At 32.2% G+C, this 16690-nt stretch overlaps 2 protein-coding genes across 2 annotated transcripts; both read right to left on the bottom strand.

Moving 5' to 3' along the window:
- Positions 1 to 1312: 1312 nt before the first annotated feature.
- On the bottom strand, positions 1313 to 2746 carry LOC130646093 (uncharacterized). The gene is made up of 2 exons (XM_057452232.1): positions 2232 to 2746; positions 1313 to 1790 (listed from the first exon to the last, which is right to left on the bottom strand). The coding sequence occupies exons 1-2, from the start codon at positions 2744 to 2746 to the stop codon at positions 1313 to 1315; spliced, it is 993 nt and encodes a 330-aa protein (XP_057308215.1).
- Positions 2747 to 10353: 7607 nt separating this feature from the next.
- Positions 10354 to 11787, bottom strand: LOC130646092 (uncharacterized). The gene is made up of 2 exons (XM_057452231.1): positions 11273 to 11787; positions 10354 to 10831 (listed from the first exon to the last, which is right to left on the bottom strand). The coding sequence occupies exons 1-2, from the start codon at positions 11785 to 11787 to the stop codon at positions 10354 to 10356; spliced, it is 993 nt and encodes a 330-aa protein (XP_057308214.1).
- Between the last annotated feature and the right edge of the window lie 4903 nt (positions 11788 to 16690).

The following is a 16690-nucleotide window of genomic DNA, read 5'->3' as shown; positions in this document are numbered from 1 at the left end:
CCTAAATCAGTCAAAGAAATTGGAACTCTTAAATATTTCAGGGAAAAGTATAACCGAAAGGATGCGAAACCGTCTAAAGTATTAGATTCATATGAAGGTAGTGAACAATTATTTTTAAGTACGGGTCGTGCCTACATAATCGTCGCATTAATGAAATTTCTGGGTATGAGCTCTCTAGAAGACAGACCATCAAATTATCTGTTTCCAGTCAACATTACACATGACAAAGAAAAGCAAAGAAGGTATTTTGATGATGTGTTAGGTACATTTGTTCAAAATTTTTTGTTCCAAAAAAATCCAAATGTCACAGGAGGGGATGATTATGTCAAGAACTATGGGTTATGTTCGATTTTTCTTACTATTTTAATTTTGCAACGTAAACGTAACCTTATTAATCAAAAGCTTTTGTTAACTGTATTCAGATCACTAGGAGGTTTTAGTAAGTATTCTATTGAAATGTTCGTTAGCATTGCACAAATTGAATGTATGTTGACACCACGTTTATCAGAACAGTTTAAATATGGCTTTTTTGTTAATTGGAGAGGTGGTCCTGGAAATAATATGGAAGAAGATCTTGCTCAGGAAATTTGCAACAAGTTAAGCAAGAGCATTGTTCAAAGAATGGGCCCTAATAAAACTGTTCAATCTATTAGCAAGGTATGTAAAGCTGTAAGTGGTATCAGAGAAATTTCAAAAAATTATGACAACACATCAGGGATCCATCCTCTGTCAGTACAACATCAAACCCGTGATTCAAGTCAAGACGAAAAGGAAATGATTGCTGATCTGCTGACAATTAAGCCTTTTGACCATGCACCATTGCGCCACCATTCTAGTTTTCCGAATATAAGACGATCTCCACTTCGATATATCAACGTCATGGAACATCAAAAATGGATTAAAAAACATCTAAGTGAACTACCAGAAAATTAGAAGTATATAAGTTATTTGTGATGGTTTTGGATGGGTTTTTTTCTACTTTATATATTTTACTAAACTTTTACTCTCTATATATATGTTTTTATTTCAAATTTTTGGACAGTTTGTTGCGTGAAACTAGTATCAAGAAAAAAAATATATACACTCTTTTCATAAAGCATAGATATAAAAGGCTGGTCATACTCTTCTTTAAACAATATAATACTCTACTGACCTCTGTAGGAAGACTTTTGGTATTTTTATGAAACAAAGTGTATATGTATTTTCTCAAAAATACTTTGACAAAATATTTTAAACTTCTTTAGCAATGTTCTCATCTAACATGGATAAATCAGGGGCACCTATGTTTGATTGTGAGCTTGTGTAACAAATGTCAGCGGCAAGCTCTTTGGGAGGCCCAAACAAATGATAATTTCATAGCTTTTGTCTGTGGTGCATGGTATTGACAAAACAAACGACTAGATGGTGTTTTTTCAAATCCCACGTATTGAAATGTGCTTAAAATTCTTTCAAATAGATTAAAGGCAAGACCACAATATTTTAATTTCATATAAATGATTGTCATTGGAAATTGTTCTCTTACTGAATTTAATGAATTTGCTATAGGTAACAATATATTCTCATAGCTTTCGAATCCAGAAGCATTACTTTTACGGATCTTTTTGTCAAGAAATATGTTTTTGCGGTTGGGATTTACTCTGATAACTTTTGCTGTTGACATATTCAATGACTTCACTAAACTTGTTATATGATGAGGTGAGGCAGTTGCAGTAAGGGCTAACATAGATGCTTTTAGAAAATAAGTGCGCACTGTGGAAAGTTCTTTAAAATCTTTTCTAAATTCTTCTCCCCTGAAATGTATATTTAGATATTTTATTGGTTAATTTTTTTTTTTTATATAAAAGTACATAGTCCTTTTTAGAGCAGCATCTTATTAATTTTTTTTGTTATATATTTTTTATTAATTATTTTCTTTGTCAACCTGACAAAGAAATAATCGAAACGTAAAATCAAAATGAAATGAATAGTTTTTTTTGACTCCATATGTATAGCTAGCTATTCGAGGTAATTTAATGACATGACCAGCTATTGTACAAAAACCCAATCAGGACTTGCACCCGAACTGCAGAGTTGCAGGTAGCTTATCTACTTTAGGTTTTCCACAATACAGTACACATAGCTAGTCATAACATTGTAAATTACTTTAACTTAGTCAAAAATGTTTCTAAGATGTAGCTAACTTGTTCTTAAATATATATATGAGAAGAAAAAAACAGTATATATATACTTACCAAAATTCTACACAATGGGCCTCGTCAATAACAATTCCAACAACATTATCTTGATACACAGTTGACTTTAATAAATTTCTGCCTTGCTCGGAAAGTATTGCCTCTGGATGAGCGAAGAGTAGATTTATATCCCCTTCTTGCACCTTTTTTGATATTTTGATTTCTTCATGAGTTTTCATTTCGGCAAACAAACTTTCATAAGAGCTTGTGGAACTATTATTGCAATGAAGTGACATTGCTGAAATACCAACACTGTTTAAAAACTGCACTTGGTTTTCTATAATTGAAGATAAAAGACACACCACAATAACGATATTCCTTGTACTTTTTTGTGGTATAACGTCAGGAAGAAGTTGAAAAATTAACGACTTTCCATAACCCGTAGGAAGGACAGCTACAACATCCCTGCCCTTTAAAAGAGCTTCAAAACATTGAACTTGTTTAGGCTTAAGGTAGTGAGAAGGAAAACCTTCGTGCAAATTAAATACAAAATCCAAACGTTTCAACACATCCATCTTTTGGCTATCTCCTATCTCGCTTGTATTAATGCGTCTCTGTTAAAGCTTGAGACGAGCGTCAAATTTGCATCTCATTATCTCTGGAATTTCAAAAATGCCCAGTATATCTGGGCATTTTTGTATCACATGACCAGCCTGTTCCAGGGTCATTGTTGGCCACTCCGAAATAACGGCTCAGGGGCCACAAGACCCTGGGGACGAGGATGATCTATGACACCTGCATGCTAAATTTTTAGGTCCCAAACCATTCAGAGGTTATTATTCGAAACTACCCCTAAGAATTTCTATGAAATTCTTATAATCGAGAAAATATGACAACTCTTGTTATGATTATCCTTAGAACTTAAAACTTACAACACAACTTTGTTTCATCAAATAAAATCATTCTGCATGCTGTGAACACGTGATTAATCCTATTTCACGGTTTTTTAGGAAAATCGTAAAAAATGGTTTTTCGGGCAATTTTTTATGCGAACTATGTAAAAAACGAAAAATATGCTAAATAACTTCCATTTAGGTTTCAGAAATTTCAAACAGAATGTAAAAATTTGATCTAGAATTAAAGTAATTGAATTTCAAGTTTTCGATGACGTCACATCAAGTGTGCTGACATAAGTAAAAATGTATCTGCTATTTTGTTTCTTTTGTGACATACTAGGAATGTAGCAAGTTTCATTCGATTTGCGAACATAATATGAACGGGGGTCGAAATAATATTTTTACGCTGGCACTTTCTTTATACCCTATATCGTAGCTTCTAAACCAATTTTTTTTTAACTGGAGAAACTAGAAAAAATTACATTATCATACCTCGAGATATATTTATATAATTAAAGGGCCACTAACGGGTTAAAATGCTCACGTTCCGCAAATCCCGCGCACATATTAAAGGAGAGGCGAACTGCGCTGCGGCACGGCTGATGAATAAAAGTAAGTAAGTAAGTAATATATTTTCTCTTTTATAATGTACAGATGGCGTAAAAAATGTATACACAAAAACAACCATTATGTATGGCTTTCTGGTTGTGCACATAAATATAGTTACAAAACTAATTATTTAATATTTTTGGCCGTGATTCTAAAGATCCAAGAAGTATTAGGGAGGGTTACAAAATTCTGTTTCTACAAAAAAAATATTTAGAGTTATGTTGAGTTGCAGATCTTATTTTTGATGTTTACTGCTGGTCAGTAAAAATTTTCTCTCAACACAGCCACAACAATTCTTAAGGTAATATTGATTTTTAGTTCTGAAACATTTTTAGTAGATTTTAGAATTTATTCTATTTTTAACTTTTTTTTTCTCGCTTAAAATTTATTTGTGGATAGCACAATATATGTGTTCGCCCCTCCTTTAACACAGAAGTCGTATATGGTGGTTCTTAATTATATAAATATTATATATTTAGGGAGGCCGTGTAGTTTGGAAGTTTTGATAAAGGGCAGAAAAAAAATTGTTAAGGAAATTTCCACATAAAACAAAATAAAAAAAATTGTGTCATTTTAACACAATTAATTCTAATGAACTGAAACTGGTATAATTGAATGGAAGGTTGGGATGTACAAAACATATTAAAATTTCATGCTACACATCCATTACGACTTATTATGTTAATCACCAATTGTATCTTTCCAAAATATTTGCGGCAATAATATTTATTTTAATTAATTCTTAACTTGAAAATTTGTCAACAGCACATTCTTTTGGTGTCCACAAATTTTATTGACATATAACTTCTGTGCGAGAAAAAATAACGAGAAACTTTCAATCTTTTTATCAAATTCTTAACGTGCTCAAAATGCAGCTGGGTTGTACTCACAATAAAAAAGCGCTTCACAAAACAAATATGTGTTAAAACATATGCATATATAAATATAAAAATACATATAAAAACAAACATATAAAAACAAACAACCCGGCTAACTGAGATCTTGACATATTGGTACCGGGTTCTCGGCAATTTCTGAATTCGGACTTTTTTATCTTTGTGCATGAGTTATTTTCTTTGTAAAATTTCTTTTTTCTTTTTCTGTACGGAAATGACAAAAATATTGATAAATAAACTGTTTTGTAAATTTATATAGCCTTTAAACTATTGGTAGAAATAATATTGTATGCATGGCGAACAATAAATATATAAAACACTCCAGGTGAATAAAATTATCATCAAATTTATTGTGATGTTTTTATTGTTTTGACAAAATAAAAAATTATGTTTTTTGAAGAATTTTTGTAACTTTTACAATGCGATGTGAAAAAAATTTGAATATATAAACAAACTTTCGTGACTTTCGTCAGCCCGCCTAACCTCGCCAACTCGCCTCATTCGAACGTAAAAGGATATCAGCCCGCATAACAGACCCACTCATATGAACAACGAAGTCATTCTATTGCAAAAAACCCTCCTTATATTGACTCTTTTTTTCGAAACGGTAGCAAAACATGTCATCAAATCCTACATTTTTTACGTCAAACAAGACAGAACAAAACAAAAAATCTACAAGGGATGTATAACCTATCACGAACTTTCGCTTTTTCGAATTATTATTTGGATCCTTTTAGCTTATTTTATGACTTATCTAGAATGTTTCCTATAATTTTCAAACACACATATTCGATTTTATAAAAAGTTCGATTGATACATCAAAGAGAATTTCGAATGTTTATAATTTGGGATTTTTGAAATCCTCTTTATTTCAAAAATAACTGCCAAGCAGAATCTCGTGGTAAAAACGTTGGTTGGGAAATGCAAACCTATAAAAAATGGCAGACAGGGTCGACGAATAAAGGTGTCGTAAGGGTGTTTCGCTATCTCGGGCTTTAAAGGCCTTCGACGCTCAATATCTCAAATATACTTTATCGTAAACTCTTGATATCTCAAACTTTTTCGTCGGTCCCCTGAGAGTTCGAGAGTTCGAGATGTCCTGCGTAGATTGTATCTAAATTGAGACAAGGAAGCAACGCTGTGCGTGTTGTTGCAAATTCTTTCTACTCATCAACCCTTACATAACGTTTAAAAATTTATTTTAAACCGACGGTGTATATGCGTCATTAAAGTAGTGGGATAAACACTATAGTGAAACCTTCATTAGGTTGTGGCTTTGACAGAAATTAAATTTTTAATTGTCTCAATTATAACTTCTAGTTTCTAAAGTCACTAATGCAAATTGATCAATCATGCCACACAGGAAAATATATATGTTTTATATGAACTTTCTTATTTTAGATAAAGAATACCTATTTAATAAGATAAGTACTGAGGATATAGTCTAAGGTGGGTTGAGAACAAAAATAATCCTGTATATTATTTTGTTACCCTTAATTTAATCAATATAAAGACTTACTTTGTTTTTCAAAATTCTTTGACCTAGTCAAGTGACTATAAGAAATAGAGCCAGTAAGACAATAATGTGTTTAAGATCCTTATTAAACTTAGTAAATATGTCATTTTAATACATATTGTCTTTGCATTTACTTATTACCCACGTCTTCACACCTTTCTAAAAAGCTTCGATTCTTCTATTTACGTAGGAAAGTTTATCTTGCGAACCAGAGGGATTCAATGCACTAAAACAAAATACAAGGCAACCCTTAACCAAGTGTGCTTTTAACCTAAGATCTGTATTTTACAGTAAAACATCAAAACCGCTTAGTATTGCTTAATTAACAGATTTTGGCTTCCATAATTTTTTAATTTTTTTACGCATTGACTAAAAGATCGGGCTTGTTTAAAGGATTCAATTGATGTCAACACTATACTTGTATCAATTTTTAACTCTTTCAACTGACCAAGTTCTTTGCTTTAATTACTTTCTAGGGCTTAAGTTATGTACAATTTAGGTGCAGCCTAATAGTAATACACGCATCCCCTACTCACAAATTTCCGGAAGAAGTCAAAACTATGTTTATTGCTTATTACCATATATAAAATCTTTTCGCACCTTTCGTAAATATTTTGGGTAAGAAAATTGTATTTCTATGAACTTTCTATAAAATTTCTCCGTATAGAAAAAGTCAACAAGTTCTAATGCATTTTTTACATTTCTTGGATTAAGTATTATGTTAACCCTATTCAGTCCGGGGGGTTCTTCCCCCCCCCCCCCCCCCCCCGACGGTTTTTTTTAAATATTTCCTTTATGCCATGTTATGATACTTACTGAGTTTCACATTTATCTATGACCAACCTCGTTCCCAGGGCATTTTGCCTTGTTGATAAAGCTGATAGCGGCGAAAAGGCCCTGGAACAGGCTGGTCACATGATCGCTTATAATTTATGATAATTATACCTAAAGTATAATTTATGCATAGTTGTCTTTCGCGGCAGTAACAACAAACTTGGCAGCTGGGCTGTTGGTCTCCAGCTTTAAAAAATTGACTCAACATTAGAAAAGATTAGGGATTGTGATATTATGTATATATATAGCTAGTTATTATTATTATATGTAACATAAGACACCAGGAATAGATAGAAATTTAAGTTTTTAGGTGCATGTAAAATACAGGCAAATGTAACTACCTTTACTGATTTGTTGTGTAGCAGACCAGACATTAAGATGCAAATGTCACTAGCTTTACTGATTTGTTGACGTTGTAGCAGATTAGACATAAAGGTAGCTAGCTACCTTTTCGCTAAAGTAATGCAATAAGTAATAAGCCTTTTTTTTCCTTCTGTATATGAAACAGCCTACTATGTTTAAACTACTTTATGTTGAGTGTACAAAGGAATATAGTAACTATATTGTTTTTTTGTTTTAGTTTAGCTAGCTACATATTGCTAAGTTAGTAGTGATAACAGTGCAAATGTTTCAAGTCAGTTTTGGAGTACTTTTGTCAATGTCATCTTCACATTGTAATGGCTGAAGTTGTTAATACACCAACAAAGATATATACTAAACATGCCACTTTATCTAAAAATGAAGTGCTTTGTCGGTTATGCTGTATTGTCACTGCTCAAAACCATGTGACAAAATGTTTTTCAAAAAGTGGAGAAAAAATTTACCTAACATTTAAAATTGAGCAAACATGTGGAAAAAGAGTGTCACAAGATGATGGAATGTCTGATGCTATATGTCGTAAATGTATATCGTTTATTCAAAAAATGCATGAATACCGATGTCAGTGCCAAAAAATCAAAGTTTACATAGACAAAATGTTTCAGTTAAACGTTGTGCAGTTTCTTCACCAAGTAAAACCACATCTGTGGCAAAAAAGAAGCTTTTTGAAAATAAACCTGCTCTCTGTGATGTCACAAACATACAAAGAAATAAAGAAAATTGTGAAAATTCCTAGTAGACTTTGAAAGTAAAATGTTGCTGGAGGTTGAAAGTGATTTTGCAAAACTTTGTAGGAGAACTAAACCATCATACTTACATGATACAAGCTACAATGGCTTACAGACATTTGATTTCGAAAGTTTATGGGAAGAGTTAGAATCAAATCATTCTTTATTGTTAAAAATTTTGCTAGCAAGCACTGGCAAATTACACCAACCCTTGAGTAATAGTTTAAAAGTTAAACTTTGTTTTGTCTATTCAGTGTTAATGCAGATTAGATGGCATGAATTAAGTCGACTACAGAGAATTAACACCATTCTTGCAAAATGTTGACAATAACGACCTCCACATGATGGCCAGTAATCTAATTGAAAATCGAATACCATTGCAACATCTGTCTAATGATATTCCTTTAATCAAAAGTGTACGTACTGCATCACAAAATTTGTTTATGCCAAATTTTCAAGAATGGCAACATTATGCTGACACCTCGAAAATTTTAATTGGGAGAATAATGTTGGAATTTCTTTCACAATTTAAATTTTTAAAAAACGTGCTGCCAGTGCATTTACCTCACCCACATAGTGAATGCATGAAACAAAAATCAACCATTATTTCCATGCCAATTATTAACGCAAACGAATCAAAATATTCAGACTGTGTTGAAATTCTTAGAACGTTTGAAAATTGGATTGCAGAAATCTACTATCAAGCGGGACAGTTAGAGAAGTTACCAGACCCACAGCGCTTACCAAATACAGTAGATGGTGACTATCAAGCAGATCCTGGTCAGACCATTGGTCATGTTGTTTTTACTGAAGACGATCCCATGAGGGAAATGAAAATACCTTTTTCTGGAGACCAGCTCACAAGAGTTCGGTTTGCTGGTGCAAAACACCTTCTTGGTGGAGCACACACACCATCTGACCGTTTGGAACACTGTGCTCCATTTAAACCTGTGATGTGGCATTGCAAAGCGTCACTATTGCAGTACAGTTATTCCCTGCTTTATGCACCTAAATCAGTCAAAGAAATTGGAACTCTTAAATATTTCAGGGAAAAGTATAACCGAAAGGATGCGAAACCGTCTAAAGTATTAGATTCATATGAAGGTAGTGAACAATTATTTTTAAGTACGGGTCGTGCCTACATAATCGTCGCATTAATGAAATTTCTGGGTATGAGCTCTCTAGAAGACAGACCATCAAATTATCTGTTTCCAGTCAACATTACACATGACAAAGAAAAGCAAAGAAGGTATTTTGATGATGTGTTAGGTACATTTGTTCAAAATTTTTTGTTCCAAAAAAATCCAAATGTCACAGGAGGGGATGATTATGTCAAGAACTATGGGTTATGTTCGATTTTTCTTACTATTTTAATTTTGCAACGTAAACGTAACCTTATTAATCAAAAGCTTTTGTTAACTGTATTCAGATCACTAGGAGGTTTTAGTAAGTATTCTATTGAAATGTTCGTTAGCATTGCACAAATTGAATGTATGTTGACACCACGTTTATCAGAACAGTTTAAATATGGCTTTTTTGTTAATTGGAGAGGTGGTCCTGGAAATAATATGGAAGAAGATCTTGCTCAGGAAATTTGCAACAAGTTAAGCAAGAGCATTGTTCAAAGAATGGGCCCTAATAAAACTGTTCAATCTATTAGCAAGGTATGTAAAGCTGTAAGTGGTATCAGAGAAATTTCAAAAAATTATGACAACACATCAGGGATCCATCCTCTGTCAGTACAACATCAAACCCGTGATTCAAGTCAAGACGAAAAGGAAATGATTGCTGATCTGCTGACAATTAAGCCTTTTGACCATGCACCATTGCGCCACCATTCTAGTTTTCCGAATATAAGACGATCTCCACTTCGATATATCAACGTCATGGAACATCAAAAATGGATTAAAAAACATCTAAGTGAACTACCAGAAAATTAGAAGTATATAAGTTATTTGTGATGGTTTTGGATGGGTTTTTTTCTACTTTATATATTTTACTAAACTTTTACTCTCTATATATATGTTTTTATTTCAAATTTTTGGACAGTTTGTTGCGTGAAACTATCAATAGTATCAAGAAAAAAAATATATACACTCTTTTCATAAAGCATAGATATAAAAGGCTGGTCATACTCTTCTTTAAACAATATAATACTCTACTGACCTCTGTAGGAAGACTTTTGGTATTTTTATGAAACAAAGTGTATATGTATTTTCTCAAAAATACTTTGACAAAATATTTTAAACTTCTTTAGCAATGTTCTCATCTAACATGGATAAATCAGGGGCACCTATGTTTGATTGTGAGCTTGTGTAACAAATGTCAGCGGCAAGCTCTTTGGGAGGCCCAAACAAATGATAATTTCATAGCTTTTGTCTGTGGTGCATGGTATTGACAAAACAAACGACTAGATGGTGTTTTTTCAAATCCCACGTATTGAAATGTGCTTAAAATTCTTTCAAATAGATTAAAGGCAAGACCACAATATTTTAATTTCATATAAATGATTGTCATTGGAAATTGTTCTCTTACTGAATTTAATGAATTTGCTATAGGTAACAATATATTCTCATAGCTTTCGAATCCAGAAGCATTACTTTTACGGATCTTTTTGTCAAGAAATATGTTTTTGCGGTTGGGATTTACTCTGATAACTTTTGCTGTTGACATATTCAATGACTTCACTAAACTTGTTATATGATGAGGTGAGGCAGTTGCAGTAAGGGCTAACATAGATGCTTTTAGAAAATAAGTGCGCACTGTGGAAAGTTCTTTAAAATCTTTTCTAAATTCTTCTCCCCTGAAATGTATATTTAGATATTTTATTGGTTAATTTTTTTTTTTTATATAAAAGTACATAGTCCTTTTTAGAGCAGCATCTTATTAATTTTTTTTGTTATATATTTTTTATTAATTATTTTCTTTGTCAACCTGACAAAGAAATAATCGAAACGTAAAATCAAAATGAAATGAATAGTTTTTTTTGACTCCATATGTATAGCTAGCTATTCGAGGTAATTTAATGACATGACCAGCTATTGTACAAAAACCCAATCAGGACTTGCACCCGAACTGCAGAGTTGCAGGTAGCTTATCTACTTTAGGTTTTCCACAATACAGTACACATAGCTAGTCATAACATTGTAAATTACTTTAACTTAGTCAAAAATGTTTCTAAGATGTAGCTAACTTGTTCTTAAATATATATATGAGAAGAAAAAAACAGTATATATATACTTACCAAAATTCTACACAATGGGCCTCGTCAATAACAATTCCAACAACATTATCTTGATACACAGTTGACTTTAATAAATTTCTGCCTTGCTCGGAAAGTATTGCCTCTGGATGAGCGAAGAGTAGATTTATATCCCCTTCTTGCACCTTTTTTGATATTTTGATTTCTTCATGAGTTTTCATTTCGGCAAACAAACTTTCATAAGAGCTTGTGGAACTATTATTGCAATGAAGTGACATTGCTGAAATACCAACACTGTTTAAAAACTGCACTTGGTTTTCTATAATTGAAGATAAAAGACACACCACAATAACGATATTCCTTGTACTTTTTTGTGGTATAACGTCAGGAAGAAGTTGAAAAATTAACGACTTTCCATAACCCGTAGGAAGGACAGCTACAACATCCCTGCCCTTTAAAAGAGCTTCAAAACATTGAACTTGTTTAGGCTTAAGGTAGTGAGAAGGAAAACCTTCGTGCAAATTAAATACAAAATCCAAACGTTTCAACACATCCATCTTTTAGCTATCTCCTATCTCGCTTGTATTAATGCGTCTCTGTTAAAGCTTGAGACGAGCGTCAAATTTGCATCTCATTATCTCTGGAATTTCAAAAATGCCCAGTATATCTGGGCATTTTTGTATCACATGACCAGCCTGTTCCAGGGTCATTGTTGGCCACTCCGAAATAACGGCTCAGGGGCCACAAGACCCTGGGGACGAGGATGATCTATGACACCTGCATGCTAAATTTTTAGGTCCCAAACCATTCAGAGGTTATTATTCGAAACTACCCCTAAGAATTTCTATGAAATTCTTATAATCGAGAAAATATGACAACTCTTGTTATGATTATCCTTAGAACTTAAAACTTACAACACAACTTTGTTTCATCAAATAAAATCATTCTGCATGCTGTGAACACGTGATTAATCCTATTTCACGGTTTTTTAGGAAAATCGTAAAAAATGGTTTTTCGGGCAATTTTTTATGCGAACTATGTAAAAAACGAAAAATATGCTAAATAACTTCCATTTAGGTTTCAGAAATTTCAAACAGAATGTAAAAATTTGATCTAGAATTAAAGTAATTGAATTTCAAGTTTTCGATGACGTCACATCAAGTGTGCTGACATAAGTAAAAATGTATCTGCTATTTTGTTTCTTTTGTGACATACTAGGAATGTAGCAAGTTTCATTCGATTTGCGAACATAATATGAACGGGGGTCGAAATAATATTTTTACGCTGGCACTTTCTTTATACCCTATATCGTAGCTTCTAAACCAATTTTTTTTTAACTGGAGAAACTAGAAAAAATTACATTATCATACCTCGAGATATATTTATATAATTAAAGGGCCACTAACGGGTTAAAATGCTCACGTTCCGCAAATCCCGCGCACATATTAAAGGAGAGGCGAACTGCGCTGCGGCACGGCTGATGAATAAAAGTAAGTAAGTAAGTAATATATTTTCTCTTTTATAATGTACAGATGGCGTAAAAAATGTATACACAAAAACAACCATTATGTATGGCTTTCTGGTTGTGCACATAAATATAGTTACAAAACTAATTATTTAATATGCTTAAAATATATAAATATAATATTAACTTACTTATAAGAACAAGATGATTTTTCTGAAATATGTTCAGAATTGACTAGACGCAAACGCAGGGCTACTTTTAAATAAAAATATTATAATAATGGAAAGAGCTGATTGATTAAAATTAGCAAAATATAGTTTACAAAGTTTGTGAATATTTCTAAGGCACTATAAAACTATAAAACCTGGTATCACGAAGAAGAAGAAGAAGAGAAAAAAACCCAAAAAACAAAACAAACAAACAAAAAAAACAAGAACAAAACAAGCAATGTTAAACTCAAGAGTTGTTGTGATAGTTGCAAAATAGGTTATGCATTCCATAATTTGTTGATCAGTTTGTCTTTCAATTTCTTGAAAAACAGACTTTTATTATTTATATTTAATAGATCTGTGCAATATGTGTTCCAATTTAAAGAGCATAAATATGAATCTTGATTATATTTCGTTTGATGTGGAATGTGGAAATTATGTGCACGACGAGTAATGTGATAATGGTTTTTAAGACAAAATAAATTTTTTAGGTTGTTAGGTAACGTATTGTTATAAAAAGCATATGCAATCTTGCAGGTTTCCATGATCAGGAGACCATAAAAGTTGAGGATTTTAGTTTCAAATAGAATGTTATTAATATTTTTGTTTGTATTGTATGTCATCAATTTAATACATTTATTTACTCCATTTAAAACTTGAGTTTTAACTGATGATCTACCTAAACCCCAGAGTGTGATGCCATAAGTAATATGAGATTGGATAAAACTGAAATATATTTGACGAATTGATCTTAAAGGGAGTACAAATCTTAATTTACAATTTATACCAATGCCTTGTCTGATTTTAGAGTTAACATAAGATAATTGATGGGTCCATTTTAGGCTATCATCTATCCTCAGACCAAGATAACTTACAAATGGTTTTTGTTGTATAGATTCTCCAGATATAGAGATTTTTATAGTTTTATCATATTCCTGTCTACCACAAAAATAAAGACAGTTTGACTTATCTACATTTAAAGTTTATAATAAGTGTTGATTTTAAAGACCAGACTGATTTGCTTGCTCCATAAACTATAGCTATAAACCATACATCATTTTGTTTACATTTTTGTGAGTGCTGAATTATTCATAATTGAGTATTTTTACGCATTTATCAAACGGGTGGCTAAGTTAAAAAACAATGGGATATATTTCCCTTTTTTGTGATGGTCACGGGGTCAATGTACACAAATTGATTTAATAAGAAAAAGCAGAAGATCAAAATGGCAAAAATGTTGAACAACATGTAAGGAACATATTTTTATTATTTTGTACTACTTAACTTGCCAATAAAATAGCGAGTAAAGACAAAGAAAGTAAAAAAACAAAGAAGAAAGATGAAGCCATCATATTGCACGTTCGATTTGTTATTGAAGGCTTCCGGTCTGTATATTTATTCAAATTGGCGCCATCTCATGATAACAAACTTTATCGTTCGAAGCTGGTAGTATGTTGTGAAAAAGGGACTCAAAACATGAAAAAATATTGTTGTTGGTTATGACAGATATTTTTTTAGTTCAAAGAAGTTTAAACGAAGGTTATAAAAAGCTATTACTACTATAGTACGTAAAATATTCTTGGTTATCTCAAGTAAAAGATGTTATTCTTGATGTTTACTAAAAAGTACATTTAAAACCCACTTATTTTCACCCCATACAGCCATGGAATTTCTGTAAATATGTTGTTAGAAAGATATACAGGTAGTTAGTCGTGAAATATAGTTTCTTATTTGGCATTAAAGTAGTCATCTTAGCCGTTTTTAGGATTTAGAAATCTATATATATATTTTTCTCACTTAAAATTTGCCACAAAATAGTTTCTTGTTCGCCTCTCCTTTAAAAATCCGGCAAACACGTTTTGCACAATGAAAAGACCAGTGCACTTTGCTTGCTGGTTCAAATTTTTTTTCGAAAAGTATATTACAAAGAAATATTTCAGTAAGACTCATTCTGAATGAAAACATGACCATGGCTGGAGAAGATAAAAATTCTAGATACATCTATATGTTCAAGTCTGCAAATTACATACATGCCGGAAAAATAGCCATTTTTGTTTTTCGCCGCCTCCAGCTCGACAACTGTGTAAGTCACTAAAGTCAAAAACCAACAGGTGTTCCGTAGCCCCTGTAATATGCGCAAACTGTACTGCCGAATTTAAAAGGCTCACGATAATAAAAATGGCTGAGCAGTCTTATACTCATATAAAATTAAAATGGCATACCGTACACATTCCATCAAAAATAAACGTACGAAATTTTGCGTACACAAAAATAGACTTAAAAAATACAAAACGGGCAAAGAGTTTGGCATTCTTTTATCTAGGTTAACAGTTTTTATATTAAGCCTTAGAGGTCTTATCCCCAGGTTCATTGAATTTATTTTTGTGTAGCTAACATTTTAAAGCTGATAATACGTCAATAACTCGTATGCTTCAAAATTACAACAGGTGACAGGACGTGAGATTCCTCACATGGCAATAGAGCTATTTCCATATACGTTTTCTTTCCGCGAAATACGCATGCAAAAATACAGAATAACATGAAAACGAGATTCGTTATTAGCAAATTTCGGGATGCTGGTTGTAAACATGCAAGTTTAAAGAATGTAACAACAAAATGGTGACTTTTGCAGCTTTCAACTTGCAGTTTTGCAAAATCGTTGTTAACATACTTATAAAGAGGGTATTGGTAGTGGTGTTGCGACAAAAAAAGTTAAAAAAATATTGTAGATTTTTAAGAGCGTATCTTAGGGTATATGTTAGCATACTAAACCTAATGTAGCCACATGTTTTTAGAATGATGTAAATACAATTTTGTTTTACTGTTTGCTATTAAATTATTTATTCATAGAAAATAATATCCGTGGAATTCATTCATAGTGTCGATTTGTGAAAATAGAAACCCAAAACTTTCCTTTCTTGGCCTAAAAAAAGTTTGACATGACAAGCATTTATTTCAGAACCGTTTCAGTTATTTTCAAGCAGAAATTACTAAATTTATTTACAAAACACAGCCTAGGATAAAAGATTTAAATCTGACAAAAATAAGCAAGAACATCCCAATAAAAGCTGTAAATCACATTTTAACACTTTACCACAGAGAACAAGGAGTTTCAGCTGGAAAAGTGTCTAACTTGCGCCAGCATGGTAATAAATTTAAATAAGTATCCTAATTCTGAAATCACAAATGTGTAAAATTTGATCTTTAAATACTGCTACAACTACCCATGCCTTATATGGAAAAAATAAAGGATAAGATCACTTACAATTAGTCTGTCAGGCTAAAGTCAAAGTTATTTTAACAGATGTTGTTTGAGAAAAGGTACAGTTAATAACTTTAGACGCAGGATATAGGCCAGCAACATCACTAATTTTGATAAACTTGATAAACAGTTTAAAGAATAAAGTTAGAGCTTAAATTCTATGAGAATACCAAACTTTTAGAAAAACGCATTTAGCTGCTACGGTGCAGTCAAGAACCAATTGAGGTTATGGGGGCAATAAAATCCATTCATTCATTCACTTACGGGGAGTATTCAAGGTCTTCAAGGTCTGAAATTTCTAGTTTAGAAAGGTTCTAATTTAAGATCGTGCAAACGTATTTACTCTATGGCATCTGATATACATAAAAGTAAAAGATATATTCAGTTTGCAGACAAATCTCCAACAGGTTGGGCAGTAGTCGACGAATATCTCTTATAAAAAAATACGATGGGTCTGTGACAGGCATAGGGAATGTGTTTCTTTTCCTTTGAAGTCGCCGGAAATAGTATGACCATTTTGCCAA

The sequence above is a fragment of the Hydractinia symbiolongicarpus genome, chromosome 5 (assembly GCF_029227915.1).
Source record: "Hydractinia symbiolongicarpus strain clone_291-10 chromosome 5, HSymV2.1, whole genome shotgun sequence".
Taxonomy (NCBI): Eukaryota; Metazoa; Cnidaria; class Hydrozoa; order Anthoathecata; family Hydractiniidae; genus Hydractinia; species Hydractinia symbiolongicarpus.
This window is presented reverse-complemented; position numbering and strand designations above follow the sequence as displayed.

Excerpts from the sequence above, each read along its gene's own strand:
- LOC130646093 (XM_057452232.1), bottom strand. The coding sequence starts at position 2,746 with ATGGATGTGTTGAAACGTTTGGATTTTGTATTTAATTTGCACGAAGGT. Across the intron at positions 1,791-2,231 it reads GCCCATTGTGTAGAATTTTG|GGGAGAAGAATTTAGAAAAG; the intron begins GTAAGTATATAT and ends TATACATTTCAG.
- LOC130646092 (XM_057452231.1), bottom strand. The coding sequence starts at position 11,787 with ATGGATGTGTTGAAACGTTTGGATTTTGTATTTAATTTGCACGAAGGT. Across the intron at positions 10,832-11,272 it reads GCCCATTGTGTAGAATTTTG|GGGAGAAGAATTTAGAAAAG; the intron begins GTAAGTATATAT and ends TATACATTTCAG.